Source organism: Tauraco erythrolophus, chromosome 2, assembly GCF_009769465.1.
Source record: "Tauraco erythrolophus isolate bTauEry1 chromosome 2, bTauEry1.pri, whole genome shotgun sequence".
In the NCBI taxonomy this organism is placed as follows: Eukaryota; Metazoa; Chordata; class Aves; order Musophagiformes; family Musophagidae; genus Tauraco; species Tauraco erythrolophus.
Genome location: NC_141466.1, coordinates 116618091 through 116644973, shown reverse-complemented (window position 1 = coordinate 116644973; position 26883 = coordinate 116618091). Strand labels below are relative to the sequence as shown.

The 26883-nt window shown below is 37.1% G+C and overlaps 1 protein-coding gene across 23 annotated transcripts in view; it reads left to right on the top strand.

The window, feature by feature from the left end:
* The window catches only part of NRXN1 (neurexin 1), a 763795-nt gene that overhangs the window by 508237 nt on the left and 228675 nt on the right, over positions 1-26883 (top strand). For all 23 annotated transcript variants that reach the window (XM_086630300.1, XM_086630295.1, XM_086630283.1 and 20 more), the window contains one exon: positions 24607-24788. In XM_086630300.1, the coding sequence (XP_086486426.1) occupies positions 24607-24788 (182 nt within the window). The remainder of the gene's footprint in view (positions 1-24606; positions 24789-26883) is intronic.

Sequence of the window (26883 nt, the reverse complement as noted above, 5' to 3'; positions counted from 1 at the left end):
AGGTTGAATATGTTTTTTAACATTCTGGGTTTAATCTTACCCCATACAAAAGCAGCAGGGAAACAGTGCTTGCGGTTTTGAGTAAGGAGATCCTCATTTTTAAAGTTGTAGATGTCTACCGTCCCAATATCTGGATTCTTTCTGCATGCTAACTGAAGTAGCTCTATTTAAGAAAAAACAATAAAAAACCCCACACTCCAAAAGTAACACCGCTTGAATGTAAGCTAGGCTGAAGCAGAACTGGTTTCCTGCTACCTGGAGGTACTGCAAATGAGTAGTAGTTACTCTCCAAGACTACGTACTGATGTTTGCCTCTTTCACGTAGCAAAGGCATTAGTCAAAAAATAGAATTCACCTTTTGAGCTAACCTACTTGGAGAATATTGATTTTAAAAGGGAGTTTGTTCAATATATGTGACTCAAAGACTGTTGAAATGCAGCTTTTTAAACTTCGTAAGTGATGTGAGTGAGGAAGAGATCCCTCGTGCGAAAATAACCAAATAAATTGGTCATTCATATTTGTTGCAGAATGAAAGATGCCTAGGAAAATATCGAAAATTCTGATTTCAATTTACTGCCCTGTATTTTATCGCTGCACTTTGGTTTTATCACAGTAGGGTTAGTTGTATGAATAATGCTTCATCAGTGTGAGCGTGGGGAAGTCACAGTATGGCCCTTAGTGCTGTAATGTGAGCTTATGAAAAGAGATCTCTAAAACACAGCTAAGCATTTGATAAATAAATTATTCAGAATAGAGGCAGAAGCTTTAAGCTGCTCACTGTATTGTGTATCTTTGCAACAAGCGTTGCATAAACTTCAGATAGCACAACAAATGTGTGTCAGGGTACAATTTGAGAGAGAGTTTCTCTTACTTGGGTGATGTATGCATCCTCCGTTGTGCAATACAGATAAGAATTGTTCAAATCCTTTTTATAGTTCTAGTCTGAAACAGCTGCTATACATGGTTATGGGAAAATTACGTGCAATACTCGGTTTGAATAATTTTTTTTCAAGATTTGTGTTTAACAAGAGCAGTAGAATACATTAGTCATGGTCCCATCATAAACACGATGATGACTCAAATCTTACCGTGTTACGTGGTGAGCACAGCATAGGCTCCATAGAAAAATGCCTTCCAGGGGTTTGGAGGTTTCTTTTAATCCAGACCGGAACGTTGCCCCACCGAAGGCAGCTGTGCAGATTTATGAATGGTGAAGGCTCACTGGCTGGTTGCTGGCACTCCAGTTCATCTACTTCAGCATAGGTCAGCCAATGCGCGTTGACCACAGCTAAGAGCTTGTAGCAGTGTGGACCAGGACAAGACCTAGGCACATGAAGTTCTCCCAAGGAGGGATGCATGGTACCTTGCTTTAACAGCACCTCTCAAAATATTCACATTTACTTTAAACTCTGTTCAGTCTCTATTTTCAGGATGCATTTAACACCCAAGCTGATATTATGTGCAGGCATGACTGTTATCATAGGATTATAGTTTCTCCTGCCCTATAGTTGAGTTCTGAACACTGTTGAGCATAACTGCTTAATTCCTGCCTTTGCTCTCTTTTTTTGGAGCCAAGGATAGCTAATTGGGTTATTGAGGAGCTACATTAATTTCTAGTGTAAGAAGAAACCATTTCCAGTGTTTTCTATTCGTATGTGCTCCATATGCCCAGAATTTCATACAGATTATTGATTGGTTTTGAAAAATCTTGGTTTCTTGTTTTGTTACTTTCTTTCAAATAGTTGTAAATTTTATCTTGACTATCCTTGTATTCCTAATTTTATTTCACCTTTTCTCTTTTTGAGGTTTAAAATCCATGATCTATGTCACTTCTGGATTTTAGTTTATGCTCACAAAGTTCTAGAGACTTCTCTATTGTAGAATTTACGATTTATAGTAGATTTTTAGAGAGGTTCCTCAATTAAAATGACTACGAATTTGAAACATTAATATTTGGAATTAGTGCACTGGTGTTTTGATATAACAGTTTCTCAAAGTAGAGTTTTAACACATTTTCTATATACATGTAGCATCTGAGAAGATTTTTAGGGGTAAAATATGTAGATTTAAAAATTCTGTACTGGAAATGCTGTGAGTCCTGAACTCTTGAATCAGCAGCTCTGTCAGCACAATCTGAGGCCATATTGCATTAGATGCATGTTCGTTAGCTGAAGTGGAGAAGAGCACTTGGAACAATGGAAAGCAGAATTATCCAATATGGGATCTCCTGATGTACCCAGGGATGTAATTTATGCACAGAGTATATGCATGAGATGTACTTCATCATGCAGGCAAGTTTGGGTTTGCTTCCGTCAGATTGTTCCTTTGAATATGTTCTCTGAGTGAAGAAGTACTTCATTTTAGAATTTGAACAGTCAATTTATGAAACTTCTTTCAGAAACATATCAAAATAATGCCTACAGGAAAGCTGGAGAGGGACTTTTTACAAAGGCGTGTAGTGATAGGGCAAGGGGCAACGGATTTAAACTGAAAGAGGGCAGATTTAGGTTAGATATAAGAAAGAAATTCTTTACATTGGGGGTGGTGAGGTACTGGAACAGGTTGCCCAGAGAAGTTATGGATGCCCCATCCCTGGAGGTGTTCAAGGCCAGGTTGGATGAGGCTTTGGGCAACCTGGTGTAGTGGAGGATTTCCCTGCCCATGGCAGGGGGGTTGGAACTAGATGATCTTTGAGGTCCCTTCCAACCCTAACCATTCTATGATTCTATGATTCTAATACTGATACTTAAGATATAAATCAGAGTTTTTGAAGCTTGAGACATGAATTTTTTTTTGTCTCAACTTGTGTTTTCCGCGTCCTCAGTTCACCAAACTTTTGCGCCTTTTCTGTTCCAATTCTGCTTGATTTTTTTTTCAATGGGTAGATTGAAACATCCCACTACAGAGTTCCTCTATTAGCATATATGCTTGACTGTCAGCTTCCAAATCTTCCTGTGGTTAAACAGTCCAATAAATAAGTCTTGAGCATCAGTGCCTTATTGGTAAAACAGAAGTGATGAAGTATCCACTGCCTTTCTCCTTGTGTAGTTGTTAAAAGCAGTGTAACACAGGGTGACACATCTGCCAGCACTTCACACCCACTTGTTCATGTGTAAATGACTGAACAAAGGGCAAAGCAATGAAAAATCAAGCTTTGCTTTTTAAATAGAAACAATAGCTGGTTAGAGAAAACCAGAAATATGAGCTGCACAACACATTGGAGAAACAAAACTCCAGCGAAATATTGTAATGTTTTGTAAGTGATTACAAATTATGTTAGTAATTATGTATATATAGCTAAGAAGTTTTGAGAATATAAAGACCAAATTTGACAGTGTGCAAATAAAAATGTTTGATTCTGATGTTTATTTTGTGAGAAAAGGCAATCAAGGAAAACAGACATTTACATTCATTACTCTAGATTAAATCAGTGTGTTTTTTTAAAATCAGATTGATACAATTTCATACAAAACCTACATTCTTTTAAATCAAATTGATTCCCCAAAATCCAACCAGATGTATATATCTTAGGAAAAAAAGCATTTTATTGAAAAAATTTACTCATCTTTTGTTTAGAAAATGAGGACTAGAAAATGAAGCTCATTAGGAAAGCAAGAATGAAGTTTTATTTCCCTTCTTCTGACCTGATTGATATGCTTTTTTCTGTCTCCTGACATGTTTTCTGTAATGCATACCACAGAAAAATAACCGGCAACTTGGCTTGATTTTCTTACAACCTTCACATATCAAATGCAGAAAAAATGTCTACTAATTTCTATTTCAGTGTTGCCATAGATACAGTTTCTATGTTTTTATTTTTTTACTTCTATCTATCTGTCTTTCATCTTGCTAGCTATCAACTTTTTTTGTTCTTTCCTCCTTTACTTTCCATACTTTCCAGTTCTTCTCTTACACATATTCCACTTCCTTAGTCTAATCAGGCTTTACTATTCTCTTACATTTTATTTAGTAATTCAGAAGTCCCACTCTCAATGCTTTGTTCAGTATTTGTATCCTGTCATACCCCACAGGTAGTGTCCAATGTATCTCGTTAGGCTTTGAAATACTCTTTCTTTCTGCTATTGAAAGTCACAGTAATTAACTTTGCTTTGCATACTGTTCCAAGGAAAGCCTTCAGGTCTGCCTTTCCTTTCCCCTTCTGTTCTCAGGTTGTACTGGATTTCTCTTTGATTCTGTTTGTGGTAGACACACATTCATGCAGCATAATACACATTCTCTCACCACTGCACTGTCCCCATTTTTTGTTTCTCCCAGAGGCTCTTCTCTTGATTTTCCTTTTCTGTTTATAGTAAATAGGTACAGCAGCAGCAACTCAGAAGGCACTGATTGTGTAGGCTTAATGTACCTACTCATCTGCAGTCATTCATCATTGCTGTTGGATTGCTTGTACGACTGCAAAGAGCAGGACAGTTCAGTGATGTACTTAAATTGGATGCTAACTGCTGCTGCTGTTTCATCCCTATTATTTAGAAAAAACATCATGACTTTATTTATTCTTCTTAACATGCAGGTGGACATTTAATTCCCAATATGCTATGTGAAATTTACAATCTCTTGATCTAGTAGGAGTAAGCAAGATCATGAAAGTAAAGCACCCATGTGTTTCCATGGCAGTTACACCTTTCACTCTAGAGACAGTGGCACTGGGTCTGTGGATACCTTGACAATACTCACACTGTCTTAGCTTTGGACCTCTAATTTATAGGTGTAATTCAGGGCTTTGGAGTCCCAAACATATTTGCTGGGCAGATTTAGATTCCAAATGTAGATACTTTGAATAACCTTCTGTGGAGAGTGAAGTTTCTTCTTTGGACTGTTTAGGAAACTTATGATCCTAAGTGGAGTGCTTAACTTTGATGCCTGGAGGTAGCTGCTGTTTTCAGTTTTGTTATGCACACCTTGCATCATGTGGTATCCTCCCATTTAGGAAAAAAGGAGCTTAAATCTCCTTAAAGTTGTCATTGATTTTAATAGAGTTGTGCTCAATGGAAAGGTGTCTTAACATTCTACCTTCTTTGAAGTTGGGGCAATGTGATAATTCTTTTTTTCTACCTGAAGAAATTTTTAGAGTTGTTTTTTGTTTGTTTGTTTGTTTACCAGTGAGTTTTTTCCTATCTATTATTCTGTCCTACTGGGCGTTTATTCTGGACTTCCCTCAGGTCTTGCTCCTCCTCAAATATTTATCTTGCTTTTTTGTTGAAGCAGTGATTTAGGTTAGGTAAAAATAGATTGATACCAAACCAAGATTGATACAGTTGGAGGATGAGATTGATTAGCAGCGTGCTTACTGTGCTATTGCTGATATACAAACTGAAAGGAAGGGAAAAATGCTTACAAATAAATCAGAGCTACTGAATATTACGAAGTGCTTTGAAAGAACTGATTCTTAGTTAAAGAAGTAGTTAAAGTTACAGAATTAATGGTCAACTTCATACTGCACAAGCTCTGGGGTGGTGCAAAGCAAATCTTTTACAGCTTCTCTGCTCTTATTGCCTGTCTGTACCTGAGGATCAGTTGACAAAGCCTAAATAAGAATTTATCACATGTTGTAATTGTTATAACTTTTTTATCAACAGTTTGGGAAGTTCTTCTTTTCTGCCTATGGTCCTCTGAACTGTTCCTCCTCCCCAACCTGTGCTGGTACAGAAAATTAGTCTCTTCCCATGCAGCTGATTTTGTTGGCAGTGTTGCATGTTTCTTAACCAGTGGTAAACATCACTGTGATTTACTGAGGAAGCAGGACTTGTCACATCTAGAACAAGCATCTAAGCTTTAGGCATCATGTTTAAGCTAGCCACAGGCAGTCAGGCATCTCTGGGAAGGGATTCTTTCTATCCACAGTTAGCTGTTTAGGAAAGATTAAGATGAATATACAGAGACACAACTCCAGGAGATGTGTTGCCACTCCTTCCCTCAAGAGAGAAGCTTCGTATCAGCTTCACTCTGTTGTATTTGTGTCTACTCCATGAAGCTAGCGTAGGCTATAGAAACCCTTCCAAGTGATACTTTCAGTTTTACAGCTCCAGAGACAATCTCTTTTTATTTCAGTGTTACGTTGCTTCGCTTCAGTTGTCTTCAGATGAGTTATTCGTAATTTACTTAGGTGTTAGTGAGAAACGAAACAATCCCTGGGCTCAATACTTTTGCTTAGAATGCCTTCACCTTCATCATAATAACTTAATAAAATGTAAATAGGCAGAAAGATTTCTTACGTTGTTTTTGGTGATACTTCAGAAACCAGTGTGTGTACAGGTTTTTTTTTAGAAATGAACAAAATTCCTTGACAAAGCAAAATCTGCCTTGTAATGTACTAAATGGGAAACCTGACTTCTAAACAAGTAGAGGCTATAGAGGCTATTTTTTTCCTAATTCTCTATTACCGACCTTGTAAAAGGCCTATTAAGAAAGAGTCAGTGTTGATCACACCTACCAGAGTCACAATTTATGAGACTATTACCTCACATAATCCAAAGAGGTAGTGTTATTGTGCACTTTATGCTACGGTTCTTCTTTTGTGCTCAATAAATGACTAGCTGCATTATTAGCAAGTATTTATATAGAAGCCCTGAGTTTAGTTAATGTTTCTGTGGATGAGAATCTGATAGTACCAAAACCAGTACAAACAGAAAAATACATAAAATAAAGAAAATTACAGGAAAGGTTAGACCTGTTTGAATAGTAGAGGCATGGTGATTAAGACTAGTTGTCCTCCAGTGTATGAATGTGAGTGTTAGCATGAAGCTCTGATAGTCTCTTCCTGGGTTGTAACAGTCTGGAGTCTACAGCTGTGAAACCTCTGGCTTGCCTTTCCCAGTGTGCTGATTTCAGTGCAAGTATCCAAGGTTCCCCTTTCTGTCCTGATTTTCCTCTCCATCTCCTGTTAGTGATAGTTGCGTTTTCCTCCTGTCAGTTTGTCCTTGATTGCTTCTCCTCAGCCTTCCTCTCTGAAGTATATGCTACTGTTATAATTTGATTCCTTGGTGTCATACCTGTTGCATGCTCTACTTGCTGTATCTTCCTGTTATAACATTATTTTTTCCTCCAGCGATATATCTGATTAGTATTCACCGCTTGAAAAGATGTTTCAGTTTTACTCTCCCTGTGGACTTTCTTTTAAGAGTGTTTACTTCAGGCAAAGGACAGATTATGCTATCATGTTGTAAAATCCTAATAATACTAATAAATGCCTCTAATGGACTAAATTCTGTCCCTTTTTTAATGGAAGACTCTTGAGTAGTGTCCCATAGCAGTGAGTTGGAAAGGAAAAGTCAAATGAAAAAGCAGAAATAAAGCTAGCTGTATATATTAGAAAATTAGAAATATTGGAGTCTATCAGTCTAGAATCTGTTTGCAGTTTCCAGTTGCTCTACTGACAATAAGGAGGCTACACTAGTGTGAAAACTAAATCAATAAAATCAAAAACATGCCCTCTGAGTGGTATAGCATATTGCATTGCATAGAGTATTGCACTATATATTTGTGCCAATAAAACGAAGCCTCTATTGATGCAGTATTGAAAGGGGCCAGAAAACATATTGGTGGTTATTTCTGTTTCTCTGAGCATGACTGACATATGCTGCTTGTCTTTTGCTTGGAGTGTAGGATTATTGATAGAAAATTAACAGTAGTCATAATAGCTTTTTTCTTCATTTATATCTAGTTATATCTTTTACTTTCCAGCATGTACATTGCTGCTGCAATACATGCTTTTGGTGAGCTTGACCTTGGACTGATTGTGGAGCACTTGAAATCTGTTGGAAACAAAACTTTGGCATATAGTGAGGCAGATCATGCTGCAGCGAACGTGCTGTTGTGAACAAGTTACCCTCGTTTCCAGTGGTGTGTCGGGTAAAGACTGCAGAGTCTGAGGTCTCCATGTGTGGAACCATGCCTTCAAAAACCTTCCTACCAGCTCTGCACACAACCAGCTGTGCAAATTGGATACTGATTATGGAGGAGCAAAGAATATGGTGTTTATGGTGCCTGCAGAAAGACAGATGATACGTGATATCGAGTCTGAGATGACAGAGAGCGAGCTCCAGAAACGTTTTTAAATCTCTTCTGGCAAAACTGGGAGCTGCTGCTGGCAAGGCATCACTGTGAACAGTTCTGAAATTCAGCTGGTGGGTCCCAGATGGTCTGAAAGGGTTCACAAAGCATATGTCTTCAGGGGCTTTGAGAACAGGCTGTGTTACCTGACTGAGTCTGGTTTTCTACACAGGCCAGGTTGCTTTTTTTTCTCTCTTATTGTGTGTGATTGTTAGCTGCTGAATGTAGAGAAGAAGGTCATGCTCGTTGTTGTAGTTGCAGAGTTGTGCTTTCTGATGGTTGTCCAAAGGTCAGGCTGCTTGTTCTTTTATTATCTGCCTTGAGTGTAAATAAATAAATGAAATACATTGAGGCAAAAAATCCCAAACTATAATGGTTCAGAGTATCTTTTCAGATGAAATAGCACTTTATTCCTATACAAAACATTGCATAGAAGAACATGAGGAAAACATACCAATTTGGCTTCTTTGGAAAATGCTTTCTTAAGACTGCCAACTTGGAAAGCAACTGAAAGAAGCAAGGGGAACCATTGATTGTTACACATGATGTGACAGCTAAAGTGTCTTCTTTAAAGGAGAAGAAAGTTCCTCAATAGCTCTCCTCCATCAATACAAATTGCTACAGAAAGCAGTTTACTATATGCTGCCCAGAATTAATAAATCGAGTTATTGATGTAGGATCCAGGTCACTGCCTAAACTGGAGGAAAGACTTAGGGGCACAATGTCTTGCTCAAACAGTATGTTTTGTTTTTTTGTGCACAAACTGTATTTTCTCTGAGATTCACAACTCATGCTGACTCAGCACTTGAGATAATGAATCTTTTTCTGAAGTTGAGATTTCTGTGGATTAGCAACAGCATAATATATTGTGGCTGAGACTGATAATGGTACTACGTAATCATCCCTTTAAAAAAAGGAATTACTTTGATGAACATTAACATGAGTATCACTGTAAGTACAGAGTGTGCTTAGTACCATTTAACATGACATTCATTTTGATAACAGCTCTAATTAGGTGGCATTTTGTAAAAGCTGACAATTGGTTGTGTTTGAGTTACTACAGTACCTGGTGGATTCTGTTTATCGGCAGTTTTGTGACTTGCACTCTTTCATTTTTGTCTTACACAATGAGTTTAATCTTTCAAGCGGATGAAACATCCACAAAATATTTAAATGTGCTTTGACATGGGTGCTAGGAGAAGAGCGCTCTTTGGGACTGTGGGTTTGGTCTCATGGCAGTGTAAGTCCGCAGCGTTCAGATAGGGCCATCTGGGTTATTCCAGAGGAGAACAGGCACCAGTTCAGCTGCATCGACTTCCTGAAGCTGTGTACCACAAGATCTCTTGGACGCTAGTGCTGCCCTAGGAAAAAGGTGATAATACTCCTGGGATAATATAGTCTGGGCTTTGAGGGGTCCAGGGTGGATTGAAAAGCTTTCAGAGGATTTGCTTGTGACTTAGTTGTGCTTTACAATTATGTCAAGTTTACCAGATTGAGCTAAGATGTTACAAATGCAGAGTTTTCTACCCATCAGCACAACAACTAGAGCAAGACTGGTTCTTTAGGTCCAACATCTTTTTAAGGTGTACTGTGTGTCTGCATAAACATAAAAGTGCTCAGAGAGTAACTTGAATTTCTTTGTCACATTTTCTTCCTTGATTATCCTGTCTTGGGACTGGAAGAAAATCTTGTTATCTTCTTGTGACTCTTGAAAGTGTTGGAGTCAGTTCTGTGGATGTTACTGTTGAAGAGATGTGGTGTGATTCTAATCCAAAGCTTTTTTGTGTGTGCTTATTCATGGTGTGCGTATACTCTTTACTTTCCCTTAAAATCCACTCCTGATATTTGCGTGGAACTGCACTTACGTAGACTTTGAGGGAGCCAGGTCACACAAGAAGGTTAAAAAGCATCACTTCCCAATATCAGCTTGTGCAGTGGCAGGGAATCAGGTCTGGCTTTCATATTAATTGTAGTTATTTTTGTATTGGAAAAAATGAGGACAATTGCTTGTGTTTGTGAGATGTTGAAAAGCAAACTGCTGTGGAACATAAAAATACCTCCTTATTTGCAGTGGTTTAAAACATAATTAGGAGTTCCTTCTTATTTTTTAAGGAGCCTTTAGGGCATTTTGGGGTCACACATACACATTTTCATTTCAGCTGTTAATTCTAAGAATCTGCTTTTTCTTAGTGAAAGTTCACATTCCCTCAGTTTTTGATATTGTAAGATTATGAGACTTCAGGGAGGATTCCTGTTTATTAAACACATGACATTTTTCATCACTGCTAAGATTCTGTATAATGCAGATATGAATAAGTCAAGTTCGGGTCTACAAACATCAGTGGGGTTTAATGGGAATAAGTAGCAATTGCTGTTTAAGGAAACAGTCTTGTGTTTTTCATTATAGTTCCAGTTTAACAATCCTATGGCTAAATTTCATGTACAGCCAAGGTTCTGGATGTAGAGAACTCAGAATTTCTCCAGAAAATGTAGAAATTGCTCTTTTAGGATTTGTGATTTTTTTTTCCCCTTATGTGCTGTTATACATCATCTTTTATTTATCAAAAGGTAATTTGAAGCTTTTGTTCCTTCTCTTTTAGTGTACAAGGAGTTAGTAGCTTAAGGACACTGATATTAAACATCAGCTGTAAGGTCATGTATTTTTTTCCCCAAGTAGAAGAGGGAGAATTGTTTGGAGACATTGCCCGTGGCTCTGAGAGCTGCTTGTGGTTTCTGCCACATCGTTAGAAACCAAGCAATTTGTCAGAACTCTTGCAGATTAGGATTAGAAGAAGGAGAACAGGAACGATTGATGAAAGGGGAAATACAGAGTGACTGAAGCCCTACTCTGAGCATGTCACTTTATCTGAAGCTCTCTCATTACAAACAGTTGCCGAATGTTTTTTCTATTCAAGGTCAATAAGAATAAAAAATTGGGTTTGCTAATCAGATGAGAACTTCATTACTTTGTTTCAGAGACCAAGGCACACATCATTTTTAGCTCCGACAGTCATGCAGTTTAACTTCACAATTGGAAGTTAATTGGAAAATTTGATTTAAAAAAATAAATGAATTTAAAAATGTATGCTTTTAAAGGTAGTAATAAGAAAGGTGCAGAAGGTGCTTCAGCTTTGAATATGGTAAAATACGTTTAAGAACCGATTAAATGATTTTTCAAAAATTATGCTTATTTTTACCGAGGATATTTTCAACCCAATAAGATATACTAGAAGAGTGTGTAATCAAGCATGGCAGACAGGGACCATTGTGCTCCTAGAGTTAAGGGCACATTAGTGTTTCTATTACAGTCTTGTGTATTTTATGAGACAAGATGGTTATAGTAATTGGTTCCAGACAGAAACGTAGCTTGAAAAATTGAGACCTGAGATCACAAGTTACATTTTTAGAAATGTATTCTGGGAATTAACTTAAACTACTGTGGTTTGTTTATGGTATTCTGGATTCCCAAGGTCCCCATTAAGGTTCACGGTCGCATTAAAGGCAGTTTTGTATGAACAGGTAGGTAGGCAGGCACAATACCCATGCAAGTAGTTTAGTCTCATACCTTTGACCAGTTGACTGCAATTTAAATAGGTGCTTAATGCCACCAGATTAAGATCTGTGAGTGTATTACTAACTGAAGCCTGGGTCTGAAATGCCATTTAGGCATACTGAGGTCTTTGTGCTCACTGGGAGCATAAGGACACCTGTATCCAGAGGGCCAGCTTTGAGGTACTTTCTGGCAGATAGGAATGTTGAGTGCTCGTTCTTTGCTCCTCAGTTGTGCAAGCTCACTCAGGGGATGCAGGAGCGTATTCCAAATCCCCACATTTGACCTCCTTTCTTGGACATGCTCTGAGATGCCTGTGCTACCGACTCCACTTTTGTGTGGAGTAACATGAGGAGTGGTGGCATGTAAGCCAAAAAAGACATGCTGTGTTTCTCAGCTGGGACCAAATTCACTTGAAACTTGGGGCCAAGATGTAAACTAACTAACAAAGCAAATTGTCGTTTTAGACTCCTCGCAAAGCTCTTTAGTTATCTTTGGCTCATGCTACATGATCTGCAACTTTTCTATTGCTTTTCTATTCCTGTTAGGAATGTTTCTGTAACATTCACTAAGTGTCCTTCAGAAAAGGAGGCCTGATTCTTTTCTCAGTTGGGTTTTTCTTTTGAGGTGACTTTAGTTATTCCATTTGGGATTACTGCTTGCTTGGTCTGAAGAGAAATAGGCTGAGGTTGTTGTTATTGCCGGAAGCAGGACAGGTTCCCCATACCTTGTTCTGTTCCTACCTGTATCTTGAGGACAAGGGTGTTGATTTACCCTTGCCATCTGACAGTGTCACACCAGGAAAAGGTAATAGCTTTGAGAGCAAAGAACCAAATTTCACATCGATATATTTTCTAAACTACTATTCTCAAAAATGAGCATGAAAACAGTTTCTCTTTTAGCGCGAATGAGATGTTACTGTCACATTTGGCCTGAGGTATTTATGATTTACTCCACAGCATCAAAACAAAGTTTATAAAGAGTTTGTCACAGAGCCTCAGGTAGTTATCCACTTGCTGCTGAAGAAAAGATATCAGATAGGAAGAGATACACAGAATTTTTATATACAAAGAGACATCTGTATATAAGGGATTGTGCTACTAGAAACATTGGGCTTTTCATACCTTTAGAATGTTGAAAAACTTTTTATGCTATGTATTAATTCTTGCAAATTGCTTGCCAATTTAATATCAGCAGCTTCTAAACAGTAAGTAATTGCTTATGATAATGAGTGCAAACTAATTTACAGGAATATGTTAATATTCACAATGCACTTTAGAACAGCAGGGTATTCCAAAAACGCTACTCTCTTGTTTTAACTGCAGTGTTTAAGTTGCATTGTTATTACAAATGCTAGTAAAATCATCACAAAGCCAGCCTCTCATTGAATAGCCATCTTATTGAGACTCCAGCATGTGTGAGCAAGGAATAGGTAGTGTCCTTTGAGAATTAAACAGGATATGAACAAAACCTTCTAGATTTAAATAATGAATCTTAATTTCTGATTGATGTTCATTCGATGAACGTTTATAAGACAAACAGAGAGCCTTCTTTCCCTTCTGACTTGTAAAATTTAATTTAACAAATTTCAAGTCAAATAGCATGCAAACACTTTTTTAATATTTGGGTGTCTTCAATGGATTTACTCTTTGTGTGAGATGTAGAAACATTTCTAGAAATGCTTTATGTGAATCTGTTAAAGAAATACTGTAGTGCAGGAGTCCTCAAAACTTCCAATTTAGTATCCCTTAGCTGATTCTACAAGTGGGTTTTAGTGTATTTGAGTCATTGTTTTTTCCTTCTTTTCTTGTGAAATGTTCTGGTTTGGGTTTGGTTGGGTTTTTTTTTAGCAAACTTAGATGAATGCTTATTGAAAAATAGGTTATCTCTGAGCACATTTCTGCACAGAATAATTTTCCACATGCATTGGTATTATAGTTTCGAAAGGTTCTTAAGATCTTTGTGTATGTTATTATAAAGTGCTATATTAAAGTAAGGCTTCCCAAACTATTGAGGACTGATCTTCACTTCAGGAAGATAAAAGCAATCATAATTTCCTCCAGCCATACCTTTGGAAGTGATGGGTCTACACAGAATCACTGCTTTAATTAGGCTGGGTTAGTCTTCAGAGAGTGATTAACTGCTCGCCTTTCTTGCATGCACAGGTAAAGTAATTCACAGTGGATAGTACTGGCATATGAAGTGTCAGAGTTGACGCTTGAGTTAGTCTCTGTTGAGATGAATGAATAGCTTATGCCTCAAAACTGTTTTGTCAGATTCTCTCCAAATACCATTGTGGAATCCAGTGGTTAAACCGTGCTCCCTAATTACTCAACTATGTAAAACAGTGAAAAACATAAAAGCCGTATTTTTCACTGCAGCCCTTTATCCTCTGAAGCTGGCAGTGAATTGTTGCTTACAAACAGCAGCATAAGGACTTTCCAAAGAAGAATGATAGCAATTATCATAATGACAAGGCATGGAGCGTTTTTGTGCCAGACCACAATTGGAAATCTATTATGTAGTAGAACAGAAAGAAGTAGGAAGGAAGTGAATTGGCCCAACCTGGCTGGCCTCTGTTAGCTGTTGTTATAATGGTCTAATAACCTTAAAGACTCAAATACAGCTGGATCTGTGTACCTCTATTAAACACTATTTGTTTCATGTGCAAATTTGGTAACATAAGTAAACATTGATGTCCCAAAATCAATCCTCAGGGTAATGAGTAGGAAATCTTTCCAGATAGATTATCATTTGTAGCTGCTTGTTGGTTCTTATTTTTGGGCTTCCCTTGAGCTAACCAATCAGATATTTTTACATTTTTACATCATATTTCTCCTTGACCTGATACTTTTCTGAGGTTTGAGTACATGTAATACTGGTGAAGACTAGCCTTGGTTTTAAAATTTGAGGATTTTAAAAATAGGTTGTTACTCTATGTATCAAATGTAATGAAATATTGTGAATTTTTTGAGTGCGCTCATGCTTGGAGTTAAAAAGATAGTAAGGTCCTATGAAACTGCAGTTAATATGTAGCCTGCTCATCAGCCCTTCCCTTTACCAGGTCTGCCTCTGAGACGCCTCTAGCAACTGAACAGCTGCTTCTGTGCTGGATTCATGTGCTTCAGGGAGGCTTAAGCTCTGTGTTTTTCCAAAGATTTAATATCTTTCATTTAATTTCATTTTTGTTGGAAGAAGAATGGTTGCTATTTTTGCATTTCAGGATGTAACATCTCTAAGAAACTATACTCTTTCTGTTTTTCTTCAGCTGTAGCCCATGTATGTGTACTTGAAAATGTTCAGCAATGCTACCACAACGCTATTTTGCCTGCTAACTATTGGTAATTGAGTAATTAGTAGAAGAGCATGTATGCCACAGGACTGACTCCTCATTAACTTTGCAAACAAGCAATATTAAACTTCATTGCTCATTGTCCATAGTACAACTTGCTATTTTCAGAAAAGGCTCCATTTCGGCAAACTCTAAGTTGCAGTGTTGCCGGTACCATCTTTCTTCTGCAAGTAATAGTGGCGTCTTATGTTAGTCCAGCATCTGACATCCTTGTTGTGCTTGTATCATTTTTCTGTGAATTTAACAGTCTCGAAGTTAGCAGTGCTTTTATATTTAGCATGTTACACATTTCTTCGAAGACAAGTTGTTACTACTTTCGAGAGCTTTCTAAATATTTGGGATTTTTCAAGAGTAACTTGTGTGATACACAATTTATCAAGGAAGATAATATAAATGTCACTTAAAAATAACTAAATTAATGCAAGATTGGATAGCTGGAGTATTGTATTAGTAAGGAAGCCAATAAGAAATAAAGACTTTAGCCTAGAAGCATAGTAGACATTTGCAGTCAAACTCCTGTCCATTTTAACGTAATTAAATAACTTAGAGGCCAGCTATTCCAAATGTTTGTATCTTTATTTAAAGAACAGGGTCTGATTTTCAAAGGTTGCCAGAAATGCTGCAACACTTCCGAGAATCAGGTACCGCTGTAGGTGCTAGAATAAAAAGATAACTTCAGGCACTCTGTTTTGCATGAAATAATAACTTTTAAAAGAATTATTATATCTTTGGAAAGTACATTGCCTTTTGATGGACCTATACAGACAAAATTTACTTTTGGATTTTCTTCTACTGTTTTTTGGCCTATATGCACATATGTGCAGAGCTGCTATTGTGAGAGCTGTTCAGTCCTGGTGCATAGGCAGTTTTTCCTCACCTTACAGGCCTCTCAGTTGAGCCAGCAAGCTTAGAAACTCTTAACAACTCAAGTTACTTGGCTTACGGAATTTCTAACTTTTGCCAGGTATCCACTGAGTTTGTAAGTCCCTGGACTGAAACCACTGAATGATTTCACGTAGGCCACCAACAGATGGTAACAACATTTTGGTCTCTATCGACCTGCGTAGTATTTGAGCTAATGCCCTAGTTTCTGCATCCTGTTACAAATCCCTTCAACTAACGGGCCCCTTAACTGCGTTCATTTTGTATGTTGACACAACTAACAAGCTATAAGAAGCAAATCAGTGCACGTGCAGTCCATTTATTTTAATGGAATTTAATGTAACAGTGGTTAAATTGAAATATAGGGCCTTGACATTTCTTAATGTAAGGAGTGTGGGGACCGCAAACAGTCCTATTGTCTTCAAGAGTACTTGAGTTTAGTAATTTCACTCTGATAATGCCTTTACATTATATTTGTCCGGAAATATTTTTAATCTCATTGCTTTCTCATACGTGTTCCCCGACAACACAATTTCCACTTCTCTAGATATTGTTCAAGAAATTTATCTTTAACTATCTGCTTGCAAGGTTATAGGAGGAATAAAATCTTCTCTTATTTATAGACATTTGACTTTTAATTTCCATCTGACTTTTTGGCAAGCTTTCAGAAGCAGACACGTTGTATCCTTGTTACCTTTAATAGAGTTATAATGGATTAAAATGTTTCATGTTGACTGCAGTATGACATTTAAAGCAGGCTTTGATTTCAGAAATATATCATTTTCTAACCGTCTACATTACATAAAGGTGCAAAGCAATAATGGGGAATTACTTTGCTTACATTTCATACAGAAATGTTCTAAATTCATTCTGAACAGCCATCTATACTGGAAAAGTGATAGGTAATAGACAGCCAGTGAAATTTTTAAACTGAGAGATTCTGGAGAAGAACAATAATTTTCTTTTACCAGCCTGTGTCAGATTTGCATTAGCAAGACTGTACCCTTTCATAAAATAAATCATCATTTTTGTATAAATGAATGTGCTAATGAGATCAACAAACCCCAGAACTTTTTTACTGCGGACGTTTCAAATATAATCAAACTAATTTTACAGAATCAGTGCCTAAATACTATTAAGTCTATTGGCATTCAGTAAATCAACTCATATTTAGTTAATAAGTCAGATGAACAGATACTCTAATTTCTACATTCTCCTAGGAGTCCTTTCAGCTAGCTCTCGCTTAGCTAAGGTCCTTCTCGAAATTATATTCATTTTTAACACAATTGAAAGCTCTTAGTTTGATGTGCCTACTCAATCTGAGTAGTACTTTACTCCAGTTAAGTGATCTAATCTAAATCGATGGGGTCATTTGAGGGATAAGATGCTACTTGAATTGAGTAAAGATATTGGAATCACTCCAGTTGGAAAATCCTTTAAATTCTTTGAAACTTTTATTTTAACCATCTATGTCATTTATGATGGTAAGAATGATGCTAACTTGTAATACTGATGCTAAGCTGCATAGGAGTTGTCTTTTATAGGCATATACATCCGTTGAACCATCATTACTCACAAGTTTTAGTTATTTGTCCTCTAGTGACCCTATTTAAATCAATAGAGCTAAATATCCTCATTGTAGATAAACATGATATATCTTGGCTTGAAATATGAACATTTTGTTCCAAAAGCAGCAAAAATAATGTCATTGATTTTCATTAAACTGATAAGAGTAAATTTTGATTGAAATTTCTGCCTACTCTTCTCTCAAGTTTGACTGAACTTGACTGTTACATTGAAAAGTTACTGGAGGATGAGCAAGGACAGTGGATATGTTGTGTGGCTCCGTAAGGTTAGCCTCCATGGAGAAACTTTCGAAAAATAAGATTTCACATTTGAAACTGGGGAAGTAAAATTACAAGAGCAATTGGAACTAGAATGGAGGACTTTTTTTCCCCCCACTTTATTATGGCATGCAGTGTCAAATATAAACAATAAGATACAAAGCACAAAGACAGAAACAAGGAGTGTTTGTATAGCACTTTTAACATTTAAAGGGTCTTAAATAAGTTTGGCAATCTCCCCACATGGAAAAAACATTTCTCTCTTGCATTACAGGGAGAGATATGATGTGACCTAGTTCATGGGAAAGCATTCCACTGAGTTCTCAGCAAATGCAAAGAATTAACAGGAATGAGATCATGCTTCAGTCCAAGTGGCTGAAGCCAAAAGTGGAGTTGCACATTTGTCTGTCGAGCCAGTGATGAGTGCCAGGTTGAGCACTCCTTTTAGTCCAAAGTCTGTTGCCAGAAAGTCAAATTATGGGAAGACCCTAGAGATTGTTTTAGACAGATGAGAGTGCTATTGTGCCACCTACAAAGCATTTATCAGGTCATGGTACTGTTCAAATACCACCTCCTCAGACTGGAGGAAAGGAGAAGTAAGGAAGGAGTGGTTTTCTGTTTTTCCGTTTTTTCTTATTTTGTTTGTTTTTTTTTTGTTTTGTGCATATGCACGTGTGTGGAGAGGGAACGTGGTGCTGAGCTGATTAAACTACCTATAGCAATTGTTCTGATCTGAGGAGAAAAATTGCTTCTGTGTTACTGCCTTGAATCTGCAATAAATGTCATTGCAAAGGCCAGGATGCTCAGCTTGACTTGAGACTGTGTTGTTCTGCTCTCGCCTAGACCTTTACCTAGAGACCGCTTTTGGGAATAGCTGAAAATAATAAACCATGCACAGCACTGTTTTATAGATCTCTGTGAAAACTTGGATGTAGTGTGATAAAAAGCCTTGTAAGCTGATAAAGCAAATCAGGGTCTCTCTAGTGGTTTGGGGAGAGAAGTTTATCTATAATACGGTGCAAAGTTGTGTTTGAATTATTAGTAGCTACATAGCATTTTTTGTTGTTGTTGTTTTTCAAGGAATGTAGAAGGCTGCGTCTTATTTCTACCTGTTTAATACTGGCATTGACAGGTTGATAGATAAACTGAAAGAGGCAGCAGACAGCTGCAATGATGTGAAGGCTCTTCTGTTTCAGCATCATTTATATACTGAGGATACTGCTTTGTTGACTTATTTTAATTAATTGCTTCAGCTGATGATTGAGCTGGTTGAGGTTATATTCATCTAGTTATTGTCTGGGTGAAACTAGCTTCTTGACCGTAACTTTTAAGTCCCATGCCATGAAATAGGCTCCAGTTCTAGATAACAATCAGCACAATATTAACGAATGCAGAGAGTGCAAATGCCTCAGTAGTATCACAGACAATGTTGGAAGTTTGGAGATTCAGCTAGCAGCACCGACTGTAAACACGATGTGGCCTCAGTCTATTTTACAGAAAAATTGAATTTTAGAGCTTAACTGTAGCATAGTGAAAGGTGGATGCCACGGAAGACAGTGGGCAGGTAGACATTTTCCGTTCTCTTTATTTTCATCAGCGTCTTTACCTGAAGTGGCAAGATGATATCATTAATGAAGATGTTAATAACAAAACCCAGCAATGGTCTTTCTTTGTCAATGCTGGTTTGGTCAGTGAGTCTTCTTACGGTTACTCTGGTAGAATGGAAGATCAATGAATAAAGTAATGGAATTACTAAGGAATTATGCTATGCAGTTTGTGAGCTTACAGTTGACAAATGTACTGGCATAAGGCTGCTAGCAGCAGTCATAGGTAGAGCATGCAGTTAGATTGGTTTAAAGACCTAACCAGAAATTGTTTTGAGTAGCAGTCAATTTGCAGGAAAACTATGACCCTTTAAGGTTTGCCAAGCTGAGTATGGTCAAAGGAACATCATAAATACACTGCGAGATCCTATTATCCATGAGTCTAACAGAAAGCTGGCCAGAAAATGAGACATTTCACCATTCTTACACCTGTGGCTCAGGCTTTTTAGAGAGCTACAGGCAATAATCCATTTGAAAATCTCCTTCTCCTTCCAGTACACCTCTTCTGCTGTTAAATAGTCTATACTTAGAGAAGCCTGATGTCGTTGCAGCAAAGCAGTTACAGTCCATATTCAGGCTTCTGTCCTGATTAGTGGGAGAGAGTGTACCAGGATGCCTTCAGGAAGTGTTCAATTGAATCAGATGTTTAGTTTGAAGTACTTCTTCCAGCAGGTCTTCCCATCTTCTTCTCATGGTTAACTCTAATGGCCATTCCCTCCTCACCTCAATTCTGTGGCATATATTCACTATACTGTGTAAATAATTAATAACTCATCACAGTCTAAGAAAAAACACATGGAAGAGTTGTTTTTTAATCCACCAAACTGATTATTTCAAAAAATCCCCTCTCTCTCCCTGGCATATCATATTTCAGACTTGGAATATTCATTTTTTTACCTTAGAAAATCTGTACAAATTTACGTACGGAAATTTTGTGTAGTTTTCTGGAACTTGAGCTTGAGCAGGATGAAAATACATAGACGGAAATGTGAAAAAGAAGTATCAATGCAGATTTATAAGCTCTCCTGAACATAGCAAGTGTGATTAATGCCTCCATATAGATGTTTGGGCAAATGTATATGTGTGTGTGTGTATATAGATAGATATTGTAAATTCTTCACTCTTGGTAATTAAGAGTACCCTGCAGAAATAGTCTCACTGGATTCAGCAGGTTTATCAATGCAAGTAATTACTTACCAGTGGGAATAAGAGGGTTCACATTCTAGCCCAGAATGAACAAAGTACTGATAACATACAGAAGGAAGAAAATTGCATTATTTGGTGATTTCTTGTTATAACCAGCAATGCTTACCCTTCATGTTTTTTTATAATAGTTAAAAATTGCTTTACTATTAATGAAAGGGCAGCTAATAGTTTTCATTATTGAAATTTACAGGCTTCAGTCTTTAGTTTTCCAGCTTCAGTGTGCGCTGAAATCATAGTTTGTTGAGGTCTAGAGCTCAATCAAACCATTGCTTTCACTTAATCGGCATCTGAAACCTGATGTGAATGCTGAAAATAAACATTAACTTACAAATGTTATATGGGAAAAATGGAATTATGTACATTACCCTTCAGTGCAATATACCTTAAACACAAAATTGGGATGAACATGAGGAAGGTAGAAAGCTGTTGATTTGTTGTTGATTTGAGCAAACTATTAAACGGCATCAGATGTGACTTCAGAGCAATAAATACTGAAAAGCTTTGCAGTCATACACAGTAATAGATACAGTAAATGGGTACTAAACAAAATATTTATCTGCTTAATACTGTATAGGTAAGCAGATGTCCTTGAGTTGCTGCCAGGCCGTGCTGAAATGAATGCACTATTTCATAAAGATGAATTTTGCAAACAAGTAGGACTTGAGAGACCCAGGCCATTAAAAAACATTACTGTATCTTGACCACTGGCAGTTTGTTACAATAGGAACCATGCTTTCACGGTTAAGAATTTCAAAGAGCTGTAAGGACATTTTTCCTAAACATTGTGTAGATGCAGAGACGCATAAAGAATTGCACAGTAAATTCTGCAGCTGAGAGATATAACTGGCATGTTACAAACTTGCCCGCTTACAAGTACTCTGCTGATGGCATTGCTATTCTTGACATTCTAATTCTGCTGCTTTCAATTCTCTTGAGACGATAAACCCCAAACAACACAGGGCCATAAGCTAAAAGAGAGAAGGAAAATGACTGGTTTGGAGTTACAATGTTCTGAAACAATGGCAGAGACGTTATAAGGTTTGTCAGAGAGCATAAAATCCTTTATGGAGCAAGTGAATTAGGCTTTCTCTATTGTTTCTGAACAGATCCAAAATGGATAGTAAGCAGGGTGGTTTCGAACAACTGCTCAGTTTCTAGCTTTTAATAGTTAATGGGAGGTCGGACTATAAGCTGAGATCAATCACATCAGTCACAGAGTAATAAATTTTACATTATTATATTTGTCTTTCTTGAAATACAAACACTAGAGGACCTATTCTCAAATGGCTTCCGACCCATTTTTTTCATAATTAATACAGGAAATTCAAAGAACTTGACTCCCTGTACAGCTTAGACAGAGGCAGATCTGTATGCATCAGCATGGATTAATTAGCCTGTTACCAGACATGCAGTTAGTACGAAGAGCTACAAAATGGACTGTTACAAAGAAGGGAAAAACTTGGCCATAAAAAACCATAAGCCACATGTTATCGTAGATAAGTTTTTTAATTTCGATGTTGATTCTACGCAGTTTAAGATTTACAGCTAGATTTATCTAGCCCTACTGACGCTGTCCTTGTCTTCAATGCGGCAGTGGTGTGTAATGAATTGCTCCTCATTGGTTTATTTGAAGGGCAGTATTTAGCAAAAAACTGCGACAAAGATTCACTCTGAATAAGAACAACAGAGTCTCTCATTGTTCAGATCTGGAGACTTACTCTGGGTCATGTATTCAGTATGACTCCACCACCACTTGGCAGGCTTTTTCTTTGTCTTCTGTATTGGGTAAACACATCTGTTACAACCAAGAAAAGGGAGAATTATGCACTCCCACTTAATTCTTATGTACTATTCCAACAGTTTCATCTGTGACATTGAGGTGTAAGGATTTGTTTTTTCTTAGCCTTCTCATTTTTGTTACATATAAAAACCTCATTCGTGACCTGACACACAATACTTTATGAAGTCAACAGAAAGGCTGTCACTGTTTTTAATGAGCTTTGAATCAAGCCCTCAGTTTTTCATCAACACAGAATAAATCCTTTCTCTACAGACACCAATGTGACATATACTGTATGAAGGTCCAAACTCTGTCACTTCAAAATTGGCTCAAGATTTGAAGTAAGCACTAGCAGCAAAGAGGAGAACTTGGGGACCATCAAGAGTGGTATTACCTGTCTCATGTATCTTTGTTTTGGGATATACTAGAACTGGAGATTCAACCGTCATTACTGAATAGCATGCAAGGATTATTGTGCATTTCAGAGCACCACCTATGAGGAAAGTAAGGCTGAGAGAACAGGAGATTAGGTTTTTGTCATACACGTTCCTAAAACAGACATCATTTGCCCGTTTCCACTACCAAGGTTTTTTAAGGCACAGCCTCTCTCTTCACTACTCTTGCACAACTCTAAAATGATGATAAACTCTGATTTCACTTGGAGTGTAAGTGAAACCTTAGATATCAGATCTGTCATTGTGTTTGTCTTTGCTAAAGAGAGTTGACAAGTTTTCCTAAAACACATGCAGGTTGATATTCTTCCATCAGGAGAAAAGCCATTTGAATCACAATGCAATCCTGCAAGTGTGTTGATATCAAATGACCTTTACAGTTTCACAAGTGCTATGCACAGTGCATAAAATATTACAAATTGATGGTACTGGGAAAAAAAAAAAAGAGTAGGTACGTAATTCCGTAAAGGAAAAGTGATGTTAGAAATAAATGTAGGATATCTCTTCAAACAAACCAGGTGAACTATTTGCTTTGATACTGACACAAAGTAGTCTTGCTTAGCAGTACAGTAAGATTTTGAGACATCTGGAAGTTGAAGGAGTGATGTAACTATACAGCACTTCTTGTTTTTGGCTTTAAAAGTCTACATGTTCAAGGGATTTTAGATCCTTTTGTATGCTCACAGCATTTTTGGTCAATCTTGAAAGAAAGTAAGAAAATGGCAATTATACTGTTGTGCACTATCTCCTTACATGGACATGGGAAGTATGTAGTGAGAGTAGTGGGTGGAATAAACTGAATTAAAATAACTGAATAAAATTGAAAGTAGCCACACAGGGAGCCAGCTTAAAACAGATAGTAAAACTAGATGTGTATGTGTATTTAGAATGCGCTGGCATGTGTATTTAGAATGCGCTGGCATATCTCCCTAAGCTTCGACTTATCTTCATAGAAAAGAAGTGGACAGCTTGTATGACTTCACAAATGAAAGATCAAGTGCATGCACAATTTGCTGGCTGTGTGCTGTTGTTAGGATACAAGCTTTAAACGGAAAATGTCTGGATATGCCACTATTTCAGTTCAGAGGAAATATGCTGGTGATGAAGTTAAGCACCTGAGTGCTAAGTGGTTTCAGATTACAACACTTGTTTAAAACCGATTATAGATTTTGTAAGTGCACACTGGAGATAATGTGCAAAGATTTCCACTCTTATAAGTTATATATTGAGCATTATGCAAATAAGCCATTGCTTACTTAGATGGTAGACTGATATCTTTTTGTCCTGACATGACAAGTAACGTGTGTTTCCATTTGTTGTCCCCATCTGTCACAAGCTGATAAACCTTAGGTCCGTAAAAGTCTTATCTGAATGTATTTGTTAACGTCTTGCTTTGCTGGGCACAATGATGTATCATATTCATTGTGTAAATAAGGAGATTCATTTTTTTGTCAGTCATGAGATAACTGGAATTACTTGATTTCTTCTCCACATAGGCCCAGTTTGGGAAAGCATTTGGTTCACTTCATCCCTGTTCTGCACATCACAGAAACATGTTCTTCCAGCATATGCTTAAGAACTCTCTTGAATAGATAGGCATTTCCGAATCAGAGCTATGGTATTTTAAGTTGCTGCATATGCAATTATGTTATATTCTGTGTTGATTGCACCATATAAAAAGCACTAATATTTCGCTTGCTGCAACATTTTCAGAGACAAAGACTCTTTCATGTCGAAATATAGTCTTGTTTGGTTCTATGAATCCATTTGCCATATGAGAACATCTTGATTTTTGTAGAGCATATGATTTCCATGCGGGTTTGCATTAGTGCAAGTGAGCTAATTATCTTTATTTCTGTTTTACAGCGGGAACAACATATATCTTCAGCAAAGGTGGTGGACAAATCACTTACACGTGGCCTCCTAACGATCGGCCGAGCACTCGTGCAGACAGACTGGCAATAGGGTTTAGTACTGTTCAAAAAGAAGCTGTGTTGGTACGAGTGGACAGTTCTACTGGGCTCGGAGATTATTTAGAGCTGCATATCGTAAGTATTATTGACAAAGGCATGATATTTCTTCTTGTTTTGGTTGTTCTTATATTTGTGGGGATTTGATTTTATTTTAATGTAAATGCAGCATTTTTTTAATGAACCTTTTAGGGTCAAAAGTGAACTAAGTGATAATGGCTTATAGCATGCAATACTGGACAGGGTCTCAGATGTTCTCAAAATGCCTTTTACTTTTTACGGTGATACTGTATGTGGCTTTTCAACTAAAAATTATGCCATGATACCTATACAGATGTAGCAGTTTACTGCAATCTAATTACATAAAACAGGATTTAACAATGTAATAGAAAGGCACATTAATCTTGGAGGATTTAATCTGAAATCTGCTGGGGGAATTACAGTGTATCACAATTGACTGTGCTTATTGTTAATACTAGAATTTATCCTCTGATTTCACCAATCTTTTGTGATGATAAATCTTAAGCAGAGAGCAAGATTGTCAAGCCAGGAAGTTGAAAAAAGTGATTTCAACAGCCTTAAAGCAAATAACTAGCAATCAAAATTGAAAGCATCTGGATTTTTATGGCAACATAAATAAATGATCAGTTGAGATAAACATAACTAGGGCAGTATAAAATGTTGTTGTTTAGATTAGTCTCAACTTTGTTAATGTATTAGTTTGATTTTGATTTAAGAATCTCTCTACTTTCAGGAACAGAAGAGTTCCTTTTGAATGAAATTACTTATTGATCTATAACCAATTACACTTTTACCATCAGAAAACATTCAGCAGTGATCATTTTCAAAATTAGAGGGATACAGTATTCAATCTTCCCAGGCTCCTTATTTCTGTAAAGGCACTCTTGCATTGTGGACCAAGGTGATTTTTCATTTATTTACTGGCTTGAGTAAATAAATAAAGAAAGAAGACCTTCAATAAAATTCAGAGGTTGTTTACACCCTTCTCTTACACTGAAACGTGTGGACAAAATGACTGGCTAGTATTGTACAATCTTAATTTAAAAATGTGAACAAAGCAACTTCTCCCAGGCATCAGAAAATCTGAGAGCCTACATTTTTCAGGGCAGGTATTGTGTGGCTGAAGAGAATTTAAAAATTTGCTTTCCAAAGCCACATCTAACATCAGATGCCTAGTCTCCATTTGCCCGTTACTTTGCAGTCTGAGACCAGATCCAGCCACTGTGGTCAACAGTGTTACTGTCTTCTTACACTGTTTTCTTTTTCATTAGCATATTAAGGAATGTTTTTCTTGTAGTTTTACTGTACCTGAAGTCTATCAAAACCATAATATTCATGCAATCTTCTGTCTAGACTTGATTTTTCCATTTTAAAACAAACATTGGGTTCATTAATTATGAGTTGGAGATAAAAATTAGTGCCTGCTTATAAGTGTGTTTTTTTTTTTTTCCAAATAACTTACCTATACCCATGCTGTAGCAACAGATGGTAGAAATGAAAGAGTAACTGAGAATTTTCTATGATCAGAAACAGTACCAGCTTAACAGAGATGGGGAAAATAATAAATTATACTTTACTGGTCTTTTAAAATTTCTGTGAAGAATCAAAAGGCCTTTTATCATTATGATCTGTGAGGTGATCCTGGCCTCCTCCTATTGTCTTTGCAAGAGACTTCAAGAACCTCCCTGAAGCCTACTCTGCTTCAGAGCAAAATCCGTGATAACTGTGGAATTTCACTGGAACGAGGTCTGACCTTCTGAGAGCTGCCTTTCTTTAGTCTCTCTAGAGTGGAGATACTAAGGGATTGACGTGAGATTCTAAGACACCTAGCAAGGATTTTTTTAAGGGTTGTCAATGGTAGATAAAGCTTGGAAAATTGCTGGGATATAATTTCCCGGAATCTATTTCAAATAAGGATAGTATTCAAAAGAAAGTCGAAAGGCAGTATTTTCAAAAGCACTCGCGGTACTAAAGAACGTCTGTCTTATTAAAGTCAATGGAACTGTTGGCATTTCTGAGAATTTTTCCTGAGATCTATTTTAGTTCAGCAAGGTATTGTGAAACATCATGGTTATAAAAATGAGGAAGAACATAGAAACGGAGAGGCCTATATATATATTATGTCTGGAAAATGGTTTATTGGATCAAAGTT